This window comes from Oncorhynchus keta, chromosome 34 (assembly GCF_023373465.1).
Source record: "Oncorhynchus keta strain PuntledgeMale-10-30-2019 chromosome 34, Oket_V2, whole genome shotgun sequence".
NCBI lineage: Eukaryota > Metazoa > Chordata > Actinopteri > Salmoniformes > Salmonidae > Oncorhynchus > Oncorhynchus keta.
In genome coordinates this window covers 18498961-18517137 of record NC_068454.1, presented here as the reverse complement: position 1 = coordinate 18517137, position 18177 = coordinate 18498961, and the positions used below count along the sequence as shown (strand labels likewise).

The 18177-nt window shown below is 43.6% G+C and overlaps 1 protein-coding gene across 3 annotated transcripts in view; it reads right to left on the bottom strand.

Moving 5' to 3' along the window:
* Positions 1 to 16689, bottom strand: part of nr1i2 (nuclear receptor subfamily 1, group I, member 2) — a 21805-nt gene extending 5116 nt beyond the window's left edge. Inside the window, exons 1-6 of one of the 3 annotated variants that reach the window (XM_035767609.2) lie at positions 16308 to 16689; positions 11604 to 11776; positions 9982 to 10112; positions 8468 to 8655; positions 7968 to 8353; positions 7732 to 7877 (exon numbers count right to left, since the gene is read on the bottom strand). In XM_035767609.2, coding sequence (XP_035623502.1) covers positions 7732 to 7877; positions 7968 to 8353; positions 8468 to 8655; positions 9982 to 10112; positions 11604 to 11770 — 1018 coding nt within the window. In that variant the 5' untranslated portion in view covers positions 11771 to 11776; positions 16308 to 16689. The remainder of the gene's footprint in view (positions 1 to 7731; positions 7878 to 7967; positions 8354 to 8467; positions 8656 to 9981; positions 10113 to 11603; positions 11777 to 16307) is intronic. The other 2 variants (XM_035767610.2, XM_035767611.2) reach the window with 2 other exon arrangements.
* Positions 16690 to 18177: the final 1488 nt, after the last annotated feature.

Genomic DNA, 18177 nt, shown 5'->3' with positions numbered 1-18177 from the left:
AATATTGACGAATACGCTGATTCGGTGTGCGAGTTCATTAGAACGTGCGTTGAAGATGTCGTTCCCATAGCAACGATTAAAACATTCCCTAACCAGAAGCCGTGGATTGATGGCAGCATTCGCGTGAAACTGAAAGCACGAATCACTGCTTTTAATCAGGGAAAGGTGACTGGTAACATGACCGAATACAAACAGTGCAACTATTCCCTCCGCAAGGCTATCAAACAAACACAAGAGGCATGTGGCAGGGTCTACAGTCAATCACGGACTACAAGAAGAAATCCAGCCCAGTCACGGACCAGGATGTCTTGCTCCCAGGCAGACTAAATAACTTTTTTGCCCGCTTTGAGGACAATACAGTGCCACTGACACGGCCTGCAACGGAAACATGCGGACTCTCCTTCACTGCAGCCGAGGTGAGTAAGACATTTAAACGTGTGTTAACCCACGCAAGGCTGCAGGCCCAGACAGCATCCCCAGCCGTGCCCTCAGAGCATGCGCAGACCAGCTGGCCGGTGTGTTTAGGGACATATTCAATCATTCCCTATACCAGTCTGCTGTTCCCACATGCTTCAAGAGGGCCACCATTGTTCCTGTTCCCAAGAAAGCTAAGGTAACTGAGCTAAACGACTACCGCCCCGTAGCACTCACTTCCGTCATCATGAAGTGCTTTGAGAGACTAGTCAAGGACCATATCACCTCCACCCTACCTGACACCCTAGACCCACTCCAATTTGCTTACCGCCCAAATAGGTCCACAGACGATGCAATCTCAACCACACTGCACACTGCCCTAACCCATTTGGACAAGAGGAATACCTATGTGAGAATGCTGTTCATCAACTACAGCTCAGCATTCAACACCATAGTACCCTCCAAGCTCGTCATCAAGCTCGAGACCCTGGGTCTCGACCCCGCCCTGTGCAACTGGGTACTGGACTTCCTGACGGGCCGCCCCCAGGTGGTGAGGGTAGGCAACAACATCTCCACCCCGCTGATCCTCAACACTGGGGCCCCACAAGGGTGCGTTCTGAGCCCTCTCCTGTACTCCCTGTTCACCCACGACTGCGTGGCCACGCACGCCTCCAACTCAATCATCAAGGTTGCGGACGACACAACAGTGGTAGGCTTGATTACCAACAATGACGAGACGGCCTACAGGGTGGAGGTGAGGGCCCTCGGAGTGTGGTGTCAGGAAAATAACCTCACACTCAACGTCAACAAAACTAAGGAGATGATTGTGGACTTCAGGAAACAGCAGAGGGAACACCCCCCTATCCACATCGATGGAACAGTAGTGGAGAGGGTAGTAAGTTTTAAGTTCCTCGGCATACACATCACAGACAAACTGAATTGGTCCACTCACACAGACAGCATCGTGAGCATCAACCTCAGGAGGCTGAAGAAATGTGGCTTGTCACCAAAAGCACTCACAAACTTCTACAGATGCACAATCGAGAGCATCCTGGCGGGCTGTATCACCGCCTGGTACGGCAACTGCTCTGCCCACAACCGTAAGGCTCTCCAGAGGGTAGTGAGGTCTGCACAACGCATCACCGGGGGCAAACTACCTGCCCTCCAGGACACCTACACCACCCGATGTTACAGGAAGGCCATAAAGATCATCAAGGACATCAACCACCCGAGCCACTGCCTGTTCGCCCCGCTATCATCCAGAAGGCGAGGTCAGTACAGGTGCATCAAAGCTGGGACCGAGAGACTGAAAAACAGCTTCTATCTCAAGGCCATCAGACGGTTAAACAGCCACCACTAACATTGAGTGGCTGCTGCCAACACACTGACACTGACTCAACTCCAGCCACTTTAATAATGGGAATTGATGGGAAATGATGTAAATATATCACTAGCCACTTTAAACAATGCTACCTTATATAATGTTACTTACCCTACATTATTCATCTCATATCCATACGTATATACTGTACTCTATATCATCGACTGCATCCTTATGTAATACATGTATCACTAGCCACTTTAACTATGCCACTTTGTTTACATACTCATCTCATATGTATATTCTGTACTCGATACCATCTACTGTATCTTGCCTATGCTGCTCTGTACCATCACTCATTCATATATCCTTATGTACATATTCTTTATCCCCTTACACTGTGGATAAGACAGTAGTTTTGGAATTGTTAGTTAGATTACTTGTTGGTTATTACTGCATTGTCGGAACTAGAAGCACAAGCATTTCGCTACACTCGCATTAACATCTGCTAACCATGTGTATGTGACCAATATAATTTGATTTGATTTGATTTGATTTAGAGGAGAGAGATGCGGTATAGAGAATTGAGAGGGTGTTCTGTCTGAGGAGATAGAGAAAAGTGTGGGGGATGGGGTAAAAGGGAGAGACGAGAGAGACAAGGTGATGACGAGAGAGAGACAGGGTGATGACGAGAGAGAGACAGGATGATGACGAGAGAGACAGGGTGATGACGAGAGAGAGACAGGATGATGACGAGAGAGACAGGGTGATGACGAGAGAGAGACGGGGTGATGACGAGAGAGAGACAGGGTGATGACGAGAGAGAGACAGGATGATGACGAGAGAGAGACAGGGTGATGACGAGAGAGACAGGGTGATGACGAGAGAGAGACAGGGTGATGACGAGAGAGAGACAGGGTGATGACGAGAGAGAGACGGGGTGATGACGAGAGAGAGACAGGGTGATGACGAGAGAGAGACGGGGTGATGACGAGAGAGAGACAGGGTGATGACGAGAGAGAGACAGGATGATGACGAGAGAGAGACAGGGTGATGACGAGAGAGACAGGGTGATGACGAGAGAGAGACAGGGTGTTGACGAGAGAGAGACAGGGTGATGACGAGAGAGAGACGGGGTGATGACGAGAGAGAGACAGGGTGATGACGAGAGAGAGACAGGGTGATGACGAGAGAGAGACAGGATGATGAGGAGAGAGAGACAGGGTGATGACGAGAGAGACGGGGTGATGACGAGAGAGAGACGGGGTGATGACGAGAGAGAGACGGGGTGATGACGAGAGAGAGACGGGGTGATGACGAGAGAGACGGGGTGATGACGAGAGAGAGACGGGGTGATGACGAGAGAGAGACGGGGTGATGACGAGAGAGAGACGGGGTGATGACGAGAGAGAGACAGCGTGATGACGAGAGAGAGACAGGGTCATGACGAGAGAGAGACAGGGTGATGACGAGAGAGAGACAGGATGATGAGGAGAGAGAGACAGGGTGATGACGAGAGAGACGGGGTGATGACGAGAGAGACGGGGTGATGACGAGAGAGAGACGGGGTGATGACGAGAGAGAGACGGGGTGATGACGAGAGAGAGACGGGGTGATGACGAGAGAGAGACGGGGTGATGACGAGAGAGACGGGGTGATGACGAGAGAGAGACGGGGTGATGACGAGAGAGAGACGGGGTGATGACGAGAGAGAGACGGCGTGATGACGAGAGAGAGACTGGGTGATGACGAGAGAGAGACAGGATGATGACGAGAGAGAGACAGGGTGATGACGAGAGAGACAGGGTGATGACGAGAGAGAGACGGGGTGATGACGAGAGAGAGACGGGGTGATGACGAGAGAGAGACGGGGTGATGACGAGAGAGAGACGGGGTGATGACGAGAGAGAGATGGGGTGATGACGAGAGAGAGACGGGGTGATGACGAGAGAGAGACGGGGTGATGACGAGAGAGAGACGGGGTGATGACGAGAGAGAGACGGGGTGATGACGAGAGAGAGACGGGGTGATGACGAGAGAGAGACGGGGTGATGACGAGAGAGAGACGGGGTGATGACGAGAGAGAGACGGGGTGATGACGAGAGAGAGACGGGGTGATGACGAGAGAGAGACGGGGTGATGACGAGAGAGAGACGGGGTGATGACGAGAGAGAGACGGGGTGATGACGAGAGAGAGACAGGGTGATGACGAGAGAGAGACAGGGTGATGATGATCGTCTACAGTCATGTGATGTGATAAAGGAACTAAATAAATCTAATAACCCTCACAGGGAAAACAACAGGGAACAGTGTTTTATACCAACATCCATTAACAGCTAGGTCAAGGACAAGTCTACACGGAACCATAGAAACATCCAGTAATAACAGCACAACACACTGGAATGAAAGTTGACCATTGTGTAACCTCACCAGGCTGTTCATCTACCTTGATTATATCTAACTTGACACTACTTATTTGATTACATGAGAAACCTTCATCACATTATCCTGACAGTATCCTTACTCTGACAGTTACGAGGGGTCACTGATTGGCCAATTATTTCCTTTCAAGTGGACACCACTTTTCCAGATTGGGAAACATAAGATATCATACAGCTGCTCCTCCAGCCGGTCATCAATGGCAACGGTAACAGGAAGGCCTGGTGCCCTAATCACAGCATTCTATCTATAATGTAACGATGGTTCTTTTGACCAATCAGATCAGATATTTTGCAAATAATTGGGCAATATATCAGAATTTGGCTGCCTGTGTAAACACAGCCACAGAGACATAAACAAACAGATGGGCAACACCTGTTGAAATGGGAGGGGCTCATTAAGGTCCCCCAGGGATTAGTGAAAAGAAAACATAAAGCTCTTATATTCTTATTACCAGCTTTTATTAGCAACGGCTATTAATTAGCAGCAGCAATGAGGCTGCTAGTCAGGTGAGTAACGATCTGACTCCATGTAGCTTCGTCAGTTGTAGAGCTCAGAGACTCGTCTCCATTGAACAATGACTACCAGTGCTGGTAAACTGTGGCTTGGGTGGGCCAGTCAGCCTAATGATATACAACTGTAGACAGACAAAAATTTGATTCAAGTACAAGACATTGGGATTGAATCCACTTCAATGGAAAGCAGACACAGAAGAAGCTGTGAATGGCTGAGTCCAATTTGAGCTACATCTAGTTACAACACTGGTTGGTAATAAGAACGGGTTTGGGCACATTCTGATTCAAACAGCAGCATTCATAGAAAGTATGTCAACTCTGTCATGCGACTGTCTGTCTCTCTGACCCCATTGCTCGCAGAATTGTTTTTTACAACTACAAAACTATTGGCAGAGGTTAGTCTCTAAATTAGTGGCATTCATTCAAACAGCACTTTTGTGCGTTTTGCAAGCAGCTCTTCAAGCATTGCGCTGTTTATAACTTCAGGTCTATCAACTCCCGAGATTAGGATGGTGTAACCGATGTGAAATGGCTAGCTAGTTAGCGAGATGCGCGCTAATAGCGTTTCAAACGTCACTCGCTCTAAGACTTGGAGTAGTTGTTCCCCTTGCTCTGCATGGGTAACGCTGCTTCGATGGTGGCTCTTGTCGTTGTGTTGCTGTTTCGAGCCCAGGTAGGAGTGAGGTGAGGGATGGAAGCTATACTGTTACACTGGCAATACTAAAGTGCCTATAAGAACATCCAATAGTCAAAGGTATATGAAATACAAATCGTATAGAGAGAAATAGTCCTATAATTCCTATAATAACTACAACCTAAAACGTCTTTCCTGACTATTGAAGACTCGTGTTAATAGGAACCACCAGCTTTCATATGTTCTGAGCAAGGAACCTAAACGTTAGCTTTCTTACATGGCAAATATTGCACTTTTACTTACTTCTCCAACACTTTGTTTTTGCATTATTTAAACCAAATTGAACATGTTTCATTATTTATTTGAGGCTAAATTGAATTTATTGATGTATTATATTAAGTTAAAATAAGTGTTCATTCAGTATTGTTGTAATTGTCATTATTACAAATAAGAATACAAATAAATCGGCCGATTAATCGGCATCTGCTCTTTTTGGTCCTCCAATAATCGATATTGGCGTTGAAAAATCATAATCGGCCGACCTCTACCAGAGGTAACTAAACCTGCTGACACACCTCCCTCTCCCTCTCCTCCACCTCCCACCAGAGATGACTAAACCTGCTGACACACCTCCCTCTCCTTCTCCTCCACCTCCCACCAGAGATGACTAAACCTGCTGACACACCTCCCTCTCCTTCTCCTCCACCTCCCACCAGAGATGACTAAACCTGCTGACACACCTCCCTCTCCTTCTCCTCCACCTCCCACCAGAGATGACTAAACCTGCTGACACACCTCCCTCTCCTTCTCCTCCACCTCCCACCAGAGATAACTAAACCTGATGACACACTTCCCTCTCCCCAACTCCCACCAGAGATAACTAAACCTGCTGACACACCTCCCTCTCCCTCTCCCCCAACTCCCACCAGAGATAACTAAACCTGCTGACACACCTCCCTCTCCCTCTCCCCAACTCCCACCAGAGATAACTAAACCTGCTGACACACCTCCCTCTCCCTCTCCCCCAACTCCCACCAGAGATAACTAAACCTGCTGACACACCTCCCTCTCCCTCTCTTCCACCTCCCACCAGAGATAACTAAACCTGCTGACACACCTCCCTCTCCCTCTCCCCAACTCCCACCAGAGATAACTAAACCTGCTGACACACCTCCCTCTCCCTCTCTCCCAACTCCCACCAGAGATAACTAAACCTGCTGACACACCTCCCTCTCCTTCTCCTCCAACTCCCACCAGAGATAACTAAACCTGCTGACACACCTCCCTCTCCCTCTCCCCAACTCCCACCAGAGATAACTAAACCTGCTGACACACCTCCCTCTCCCTCTCCCCCAACTCCCACCAGAGATAACTAAACCTAAACCTGCTGACCCACCTAACTAAACCTCTGACACACCCCTCTTCCACCTCCCACCAGAGATAACTAAACCTGCTGACACACCTCCCTCTCCCTCTCTCCCAACTCCCACCAGAGATAACTAAACCTGCTGACACACCTCCCTCTCCCTCTCTCCCAACTCCCACCAGAGATAACTAAACCTGCTGACACACCTCCCTCTCCCTCTCTCCCAACTCCCACCAGAGATAACTAAACCTGCTGACACACCTCCCTCTCCCCAACTCCCACCAGAGATAACTAAACCTGCTGACACACCTCCCTCTCCCTCTCTCCCAACTCCCACCAGAGATAACTAAACCTGCTGACACACCTCCCTCTCCCTCTCCCCAACTCCCACCAGAGATAACTAAACCTGCTGACACACCTCCCTCTCCCTCTCTCCCAACTCCCACCAGAGATAACTAAACCTGCTGACACACCTCCCTCTCCCTCTCTTCCACCTCCCACCAGAGATAACTAAACCTGCTGACACACTTCCCTCTCCCTCTCCCCCAACTCCCACCAGAGATAACTAAACCTGCTGACACACTTCCCTCTCCCCCAACTCCCACCAGAGATAACTAAACCTGCTGACACACCTCCCTCTCCCCCAACTCCCACCAGAGATAACTAAACTTGCTGACACTTCCCTCTCCCCCAACTCCCACCAGAGATAACTAAACCTGCTGACACACCTCCCTCTCCCCCAATTCCCACCAGAGATAACTAAACCTGCTGACACACCTCCCTCTCCTCCACCTCCTCTATTCTCCTCGTACCTGCATATCCACCATATCCATCTCTCCTCCTCCTTCTAGTTAGAGAGGTTCCATAGTGAGCCCTGTACAGCTAATTAACCGGCAGTAAGTCACCCCTCTCAGCCATGAACTGTGACTAGTTGATAATGGGCCTTCAATGCAGGACATTCTACCACTTGGGGCTCCGTATTCAGCATGGCTATGTATGCTATGTATGTAAGTTTGGCTATGTAGTATGAAGGTTCACTCACCCCGGACAGCGTCGTCCATGCAGTACGTCAGGGGACCACACTCCCAGATGCCCGTCTTGACATTGAACATCATGTTGAAGCGGATCTGCATCATCTCAAACATGGCCCCCTTCAACAGAGAGATCTGGTCGTCTATGGCCAAGGCCCTGTCAGACACACCCACACACACACACCCTCACAGGTAAGAGAGCGATAGAGAGAAGGGGGGGCATACACAAATATGCAAACACACACACCTGAAGGAGGGGAGTCCTTTGGCAAAGTTGATGATGTTTTGGATCATGTAGGTGGTGAGGTCAGCTATGTGGGGCAGAGTGGTGAAAACTGTATTCTTCCCCCCATCACTCCTGTCCTCCTTCTTCTCCTTCTCCTCCTTCTTCTTCTCCTCCATGTTGGTGGTAAGGTCAGCTTCATCGGGCAGAGTGGTGAAAACCGTATTCTTCCCTCCATCACTCCTGTCCTTCTCCTCATCCTCTAAAGAACAGGAGGAAGAGGAGAAGCTGGTGGAGGTGGATGTGGAGTAAGATGATGACAAGTTATCCATTCTTCTAGTCTGTTTTACACTTTGCCCACTGGCAGTCTGGTTCCACACAGACATGGGGTTGAGGTCTCTGTCGATGGGCTGAAACAGACACAAACTCAATCAGATATCATCCACCCAATATGCAACACAGGACACAAAACAAAAATGCACGGACGCACACACACACACACACACACACACACACACACACACCCTGAACTGGAAGTGGGAAAAGGTGATGTCGAAGGTCTTTTCATGGGCGTTGAACAGTTCCTGTATGACAGCTTCCTGTTGTGGCGAGAGGACCGGGGGCTCTTCAACCATCCTGTTCCTCCTGATCTGACTCCTCCTCTTCTCCACAGCCTCCTTTGACATGATCACTATGGCAACAGAGACAAACGCTTTGCCACCACGGCAGACCTGGGTTCAAATACTATTTCACTTACTTTTACCTACATTTTTAAGTTCGAAGAAGAAGTTTAATATATTGGAATACTAAGTATATAAAAAACATTAAGAACACCTGCTCTTTCCATGACATAGACTGACCAGGTGAATCCAGGTGAAAGCTATGATCTTGTCACACCCTGACCGTAGTTTGCTTTGTATGTTTCTATTTTTAGTTTTGTTAGGGTGTGATGTGGGTGGGTATTCTATGTTGTAGGTCTAGGTTTAGGTTTTCTTTTTCTATGTGTTTGGCCTAGTATGGTTCTCAATCAGAGGCAGCTGTCTATCGTTGTCTCTGATTGAGAGCCATACTTAGGTAGCCTGTTTTCCCATTTTGATTGTGGGTGATTGTTTTCTGTCTCTATCTCTGTACCGGACAGGACTGTATTGTTTGTTATTTTTGTTCTAGTGTTCAGTGTATTAAAAGATCATGAACACGCACCTTGGTCCTCTCCTTCTTCCACCTACCATGATTGTTACAGATCTCTTATTGATGTCACTTGTTAAATCCACATCAAATCAGTGTAGATGAAGGGGAGGAGACAGGTTATAAAAGGATTGACAATTGCGACATGGATTGTGTATGTATGCCATACAGAGAGTGATTGGGCAAGACACAAAATGTAAAAGCCTTTGAACAGGGTATGGTAGTAGATGCCAGGCACACCGGTTTCTGTCAAGAACTTCAAGGCTGCTGGGTTTTTCAAGCTTAACAGTTTCCCGTGTGTATAAAGATTGGTCCACCACCTAAAATGGACATAGAGCCAACTTGCCACAACTGTGGGAATCATTGGAGTCAACATGGTCCAGGATCCCTATGGAACGCTTTCAACACCTTGTAGAGTCCGACAAATTGACGCTGTTCTGAGGACAAAATATTAGGAAGGTGTTCCTAAAGTTGTGTACACAAAGTATATATGGAAATACACTTGGAATGTATTGGCATGTATTTGAACACACATATTGAAATACTCCATGCATTTGAACCCTGGTCTGATTGGTCCTAGGGTTATTTGAAATAATGTATTTGGAAGTACATCTTAGAAAATATTTTCAAATAGCAGGCTATTTATAGGAAATTATTAGAAAATACGTTCAAATACTTGTAGAAGTAGTTGATTCAGCATCGCATTATTTGAAAATAATCAAATACAAAGAATAGGAGTATTTAAATAACACGTATTTGAACCCAGGTCTGCATGTCACTACAGAAAGATTAAAAAGCCAACGGTAACCCAGTGTATGGGCGTAAGTGTGTTTGTGTTAGTGTGTGAACTCACACTCTTTCAGCATGCCTATGGACTGGCATTTGTGGAGTCGACAGGCCTGGCACTGGCGGCGGTTGTTCTTGGTGATGACACAGACACCCTGCCGCGGGCAGCAGAACTTAGTGGGGTGCTTCATGGCACGCCTGGCACAACATCAGAGGCACATGATACACATACTATAAATATACTGTAAATATACTAAATATACTATACTGTATGTGGAAAAGGTGAGTTTCAGCCACAGATTTAAACATAATTGCTATCAAGTTTCAGGTATGATCCAGATGCAGACAGTGTTGAAGAAACAACAGTTTATTTCTAGTACAGGGCCAGGCAAACGACAGATCAAAGGCAGGCAGAGGTCAGTAATCCAGAGAGGGTGCAAAAGGTCCAGAACGGCAGGCAGTCTCAGGGTCAGGGTCAGGGCAGGCAGGGGTCAATAATCCAGTGAGGTGGGGCAAGGTATAGAATGGCAAGCAGGCAGGCTCAGGGTCAGGGCAGGCAGAACAGTCAAAACCGGGAAGGACTAGAAAACAGGCGTAGGTGAACAAACTCTGGTAGGTTTTACAAAATGAACTGGCAACAGACAAACAGAGAACACAGATGTAAATACACAGGGGATAATGGGGAAGATGAGCGACACCTGGAGGAGGGTGGAGACAAGCACAAAGACAGCTGAAACAGATCAGGGTGTGACAATTACATGGATTCAGTTATTATCTTAACTATGTTTTTTAAGAAAATTCATGTGCGTGCGTGTTTATAAGAGAGAGATCGTGTGTGTGTTTTAATGAGCTAATTTGACATCTGCTTATCTTCATCGCCAATGGATACCACTGATAGACATGCCTATTTACCGCTAATGAGTACTTGGAGCATACAGAATACAGAGCTCAAATAGTCAGCCCATAGAGAGTCTCAAACAAGCAACACTGCCCAGCAACAAAGAGCAATCATGTCAACCAGCAACAAAGAGAGTATATATGGAGTGAGTCAGAGTAGTATACAGATCCAAATGTGGAAAATGCAAGGAAATGCAAAGGCACAGAGAAGGTTTAAAGGTGCACTATGCAGAAATCGCTCCGCCATTTCTCGGTTGTTAGAATTCTAGTAGTACGCCTAATTTCAGTTTATGTGACAAAACAAGCAGGTATAGTGTAGAGAAACATTGTGCCATCTAAACCGCTGTGAAATATATTTTCCATAACCCAAAATATTGTATTTTGAGCTATTTGAAGTTGGTGTACAAAACCAAAAGTAAATTTTCAAAAACAAAACATTTTAACAACATCTTAGACTTGCTTTCGATGAGAATGACAGATCTATAACTCACATTTCTATGTGAATTTTGTCAGGTCGCCCAAAAAGTTACATATTGCAGCTTTAAAAGAGCTCTAAAAGTTTGTAATTTCCACTTTAAAATGTCAGACTAGATTTGCCCAAATGAAAACTACATCAACCATTAATTATATTCCACATAATTCCGGAGATGTATCTACTGCTCTCACCTGTGAGAACCTATTGGCCACAATGTATTAACCACTTGATTTGTAAAACACAAACATTCTCAAACACTCACTTCCTTGTTTATGCCAACACAGCACTGAATTATTGAGTGTGTCTGTTTCACTTACCTGAAGAATCCCTTGCAGCCCTCACATGTCATGGCGTTGAAGTGATAGCCTGTAGCCCGATCTCCACACACCTGACACACCTTGGGCTCCCCATCATCTTCCTCCTCCTCTTCCTCCTCTGTAGAGGTCTGGGAAGGGGGCCAGTCGCTGAGGTTCTCCTTACTCATTCTGACCTGAGGGAGGTGTTATAACAGAGCCCTCAGCAATGGTACTAATGACAATGGAATAAATTTGATACACTACTGCTAATAAATCCTATCCAATCTATTCCAATTAGACCAACTACTGACTATTCAATTTGAGATGAATATCATTTTTAAGTAATTGAAGTAAATATTTTTTTCAAATATTCAATTTCAGGTAAACATCACAGTCTTATCAGGTCAAAACAGATCAACATTTCTATTATATGAGCTTTGGTGTGATCTTATTTACAAATTTAAGGGTCAGTCGGTTTATCTAAATATAGCAGTCATTAGATCTATGATGGAAAATAAAATGGTCTCCTGCTTCTTAGAAGGTCAGGCATTAAACAGGTGGTTCATGGGTTTCTGTCTTGAAAGAGTCTGTCCTACATGTCTGTTACATAATGTTCTGAATTATATATAATAATAGAATGAACAGACATGCACTTCTCTGTCAGTTCTATAGAATGAATTTCTATTAATTGCAGCATGCAGAACAGGGGACACAGCTTCACATTAGATGGGGCAAATTAACAATTACACAAAACCAATCATTTAATAAACTGAAAGTCACATCAAAATCAGACAGACTGACAATACGTCTAAATGTCTAAAGAAAACTGAACATTTGAAATCAACTAACAATCAAACTGGAGATAACTAATCCCATCCACTGACCCTGTCAAAAAAATACACAGCTGACAGCTACTGAAACCAACACAATCCCAGTCCCACACAATACTGTTGTTATTGGGTCTTTAGTTTGTGCATGCCTTTTTGTATTTTTACTTTATGTACATATTTATGTTTCGTCACCATCTGAACACATCTGTTTGGACTGACCGAACAAGTGGTCAAGACGGAGCTGGCCCTGGACCTAAGTTAAGGTGGCTGTCTCCTGGGCACACATTCAACACCTAGTGATCACACACACTTACTTCCCACATTTATGCACACATCAAATCAGGTTACATACAGTTGAAGTCGGAAGTTTACATACACGTAGGTTGGAGTCATTGAAACCTGTTTTTTATCCACTTGACAAATTTCTTGTTAACAAACTATAGTTTTGGCAAGTCGGTTAGGATATCTACTTTGTGCATGTGTAACAGTATAACTTTAGACCGTCCCCTCGCCCATACCCGGGCGCGAACCAGGGACCCTCTGCACACATCAACAACAGTCACCCTCGAAGCATCGTTACCGATCGCTCCACAAAAGCCACTACTACTTCAAGGTCTCAGAGCAAGTGATGTCACCGATTGTGGAGATGCTGGAGAAAACCGGTACAAAATATTCTATATTCACAGTAAAACGAGTCCTACATCTACACAACCTGAAAGGCCGCTCAGCAAGAAAGAAGCAACTGCTCCAAAACCGCCATAAAAAAGCCAGACTATGGTTTGCAACTGCACACGGGGACAAAGATTGTACTTTTTGAAGAAATGTCCTCTGTTCTGATGAAACAAAAATAGAACTGTTTGGCCATAATGGCCCTCGTTACGTTTGGAGGAAAAAGAAGGAGGCTTGCAAGCCGAAGAACACCATCCCAACCGTGAAACACGGGGGTGGCAGGATCATGTTGTGGGGGAGCTTTGCTGCAGGAGGGACTGGTGCACTTCACAAAATAGATGGCATCATGAAGGAGGAAAATTATGTGGATATATTGAAGCAATATCTCAAGACATCAGTCAGGAAGTTAAAGCTTGGTCACAAATGGGTCTTCCAAATGGACAATGACTCCAAGCATACTTCCAAAGTTGTTGCAAAATGGCTTAAGGACAACAAAGTCAAAGTATTGGAGTGGCCATCACAAAGCCCTGACATCAATCCTATCGAACATTTTTGGCCAGTACTGAAAAAGTGTGTGCGAGCAAGGAGGCCTACAAATCTGACTCAGTTACACCAGCTCTGTCAGGAGGTATGGGCCAAAATTCATCCAACTTATTGTGGGAAGCTTGTGGAAGACTACCCGAAACATTTAACCCAAGTTAAACAATGTAAAGGCAATGCTACCAAATACTAATTGTGTATGTAGACTTCTGACCCACTGGGAATGTGATGAAAGAAATAAAAGCTGAAATAAATAATTATCTCTACAATTGTTCTGACATTTAACATTCTTAAAATAAAGTGGTGATCCTAACTGACCTAAGACAGGGAAATGGTACTCAGATTAAATGTCAGGAATTGTGAAAAACTGAGTTTAAATGTATTTGGCTAAGGTGTATGTAAACTGTACCATGTAGCTAGGCCTACAACCCCTAGCCATAAGGAGAGAAGAAAAATCAATAGGCTAGTTATTGGTTTTGTAACAACACACACATGTACACACAGTCAAATTCAGACAAACACACAACAAGGAGTGGGAAGGTCAAAGATATATGTAGAGAAAGTGTTTTTATTTTAATTTCACCAGATTGTTTTTCTTCTGATTCAATTATCTTCCTTCTCAATCTCGCTCATAGTTGTTGTCCAAAGGACAGAGAGCTCCAATGTCAGGCAAAATGAAGAGCTGGAGAGATGGAGAAAAAGTCTCACTCTTTGCATGAGAGTACATATATGTTGCACCACGGATGACTCTCTGACACAGAATTATTTTATTGCTTTGTAACAAAACTGTAATAGCAATATATTAGGGAATGTAATGACATGTAATTGATATTGTGTAATAACCTGAGGTTAATGACATTATGTTGGTGTCCAGTGTGTGTGTGGGTGAGTGAGTGAGTGAGTGAGTGAGTGAGTGAGTGAGTGAGTGAGTGAGTGAGTGAGTGAGTGAGTGAGTGAGTGAGTATTTTGTAATATTCTGTATGTAAATCCAATATGTTACATTTAGTATGGTATCGTTGGGTTCTGAGAATAGGAAATATACTTGTTCATGTCACTGAGGGAGAGAGGGTAATGTATAATGTTTCATTGTGTCAGGATATGTTATTGTTAGCCATCAGGGATCCTCTGGGAGGAGAAGAGACACAGTCTGGTACCAGTCACCATGACAGCTGTGAGTTGGGGAGGAGTGAACACTTTGGGGCAGAGGTCAGGTCAGATGAAGTGAGGAAGAACATATATCACTAGAGTTTCTGTCTAGCAACAGAGATGCATTGGCTGTACAGATGTGTAGGAGACTCAGCATAGGAGAAAGGGTTAAATACTAGTGCTCGTGTGAATATGTTTTCGTTGATTCAGCTGTTCGATCCTTTGGGAAGAATAAACTTGAGTTCTTACTATTATAATTAGAACCTAACAGTAAGTATTAATTTGTGAATGCCCATTACCAATTTCGTATCATATGTTACAAATTAAAATTTGTGTTATATGTTACGAATTTGCAAAATGTGTTGTGAATTTGCCAAATGTATGATATGTTAGGTTAAAGGGTTTAGGTAAGGGTTAACTAAAAGAGTTAAGGTTAGGGGAAGGGTTAGCTTAAAGGGTTAAGATTAGGTTTGGCTAACATATTAAGTAGTTTCAAAGTAGATAAAAAGTAGTAGCTAATTAGCTGAAATACTAAAGTTGTCTGTGTGAGATTTGAACTCGTAACCTTTAGGTTGCTAGACGTTCGGATTATACGCCTAGCCATCCACCTCGAACAACCCCCCACCTCGAACAACCATACATTTTACATTAAGTAACCATCTGTCTTACGTAACCATGCCAAACGTAACATATCATACTAATTTGGGTATTGAGGATTTAAGTTTACTATGTTACGTCTAGTCTATGAGACCAGGCTTGTGGGGGTGGTCTGCTGAAGACCTGCTGCCAATCACAACCCTTTTAGTGCCTTTGTTTAATGTACTTTAATCATAGTACCATTACCAACACATTATGGGGACATGTCACTCAAAGAGTGTAATTTAACTTTCACTGGTTCTCTACTTGGCCTTCAGTGCTCTCCCTATCTAGGACTTCATTCATGTTGAAAAATGTCAGTGTGCCACCTTGTGATATGATTAAAATTACATGTAGACAGGAAATAAATTAGTGTTCTGAATAACAGCACACACAGAGAGAGAGAGAGAGAGAGAGAGAGAGAGAGAGAGAGAGAGAACAGCAACTGGAATCTGGACTCGTAATCCAGGTCCTACCATTGTGAGAATAACAATGGTATAACTACGACACAATTGCCACACACACAGATACAAAGACAAAGCACATGTGCGTACACACACACTTCTATGCCAAGGCTCGGGTCCAAAGTTCTGTGTAAACGTTTGAAACAGTTCTCTGAACAGAGACAAGCAGGTGGTATAGCAGCCTACGGTACTTTGGCATGAACACTGATTGCAGTGACACAAAATGGTCCACTTCACAAACGTAGCAATAGCCAAAACCTTGCATTTTACCAGTGAATGAATGTTGCAAAAAATATGACAATTATTACTGCAGCCGTGAGCGATCCAAGCTGTGAATTTCACTACAAAGTATCCTGTGTATACACGGAGTAGAGCACGAGCCTATCCCACGGTTTTTCTTTTTAGAGGCAACATAAAGCATGAAAGACTGATTTACTTACAAAGACATTACAGCACTAATATCATAATCCCCGGGTCTTGGAAGGCGACTTCCCGTGGGCCATGACTACTTTGAAGAAAACATTGTAGCTGCGACTTTCAAGTGAAAGTGTTTAACAAGAATCACTCACTGAGAAGCGCACTCCTCCACACCAAAGATCCCCTCGTCTCCACGCTCCCACTCACTTCCTGGTTACGCTCTAGGTTGAAGATGACAATAAATAAATAAAAATAACCTAGGTTTAATTGACATTAACGCCTCAAAAGTTGAATACAACAAAAGCACTGTATTAGTAATTCAGGTTTATTAGTTATGCTGTCTACAGTATCAAGGCTAAATGCCGAGCTCTCTCAACATGAGACGGATTGATTTCTCAGCCAATGGCCTATCCACATGCAGGCTTTCCCACACACTATACTCGTGATAGGAGGATGACGTGTTGTACATATATGTAAGATCACCCTGTTGCAGGAGAAATTTCCTTCAAAACAGGATGTTTTAAACCTGTAGTGTATTTGAAGTTTAATAGTCTTCTGAAGATTGTCATTTCCGCTTTGAAATTTCAGTCTTGATTTTCATTCACCCCTACAAACATGTCCATTAATTATAATCCACATAATATTTCACATTTCCTTTTTTTGCAGGATTAAATCCCCGCGGTAGCAAACTGTCTCGAATTAAGATCCTACATCTGTAGTAGCCTGTAATAGTAACTGTAGTAACACGACCTATACAAGAAAGATCGTAAACCTACTCAACCATAGACCCGTGAAATCTCAGAATGTATAGAATTCGAATCAATTCACTTCAATTTCAAGCACAGCACGAGAAAAACAAGCCAACCCCAATGATCTGCTGAGCTGCCTGGAGGTTATTTTAAAACATTTTTTATTTATTATTATTATTCATAATACAAAATGGAATACATTTTTTACATCAAACGTCTAACAAAACTAAACACAGGTATAAACATGAAAATACTAAATACATACAATATATATATATATATATATATATATATATATATATATATATATATTAATAAATAAATACAATTTGGGTGCAATTGTATTCACTCTGAAAAAATCTCATTAATGATTTAGGAAGATGTTATTCTTAGTGTTATTCATTCATAATGTCTTAACAAGATGATTAAATTCAATCAAAAATCATTTTAATATTGGTATGGAATTATGGAATTGTTGTTTGTGTATAAAGTTTTTGGCAACAAGAAATAAAAACAATCACAATAATTTCAATGGTCTTGTTATCATTGCAATATTAACATACTTATATTATTATATTATACTATATCCTTCATGTCAAAAACATGGGTATTGTTCAAAATGGTAAATAAGTATTCTGCAAGGTTTTCCCAAATTTCTAACACAAATGTACATTCATAGATCAAGTGAGTCAGATTTTCACCTTTTTCACAAAAAAAACGCAGATATCATCAATAGCCACAAATTTGGACAACATAGAAGTATATGGATATATCTTATGTAGAATTTTAAAGTGCACTTCCTTCAATTTGTTAGGTATACAATATTTGTAAGGCATTAATTAACACAGTTTTTTTCCAAACAATGTTAGGAATAAGCAAGTTCCAGAAAAATGTTCCTCTGATTAAAGTTGGTACCGTGAATGGAAAATTTGTGTTATGTATTTATTACAACAAGATTTCTCAAGTAAGCCCACGCCTCCCAAACTGAGTTCTGGATAAGCTCTGTGAACATCACCAAAGCTGTAGTTAGACCACTGGGAATGGCTTTGATCACAGAAATAAACTCTCTTAAAGTTATTGGAAACTCATTCAATGTTAGAAATTGTTCATATTCAAGAATATTACCCCTGTTGTCAAAAAACAT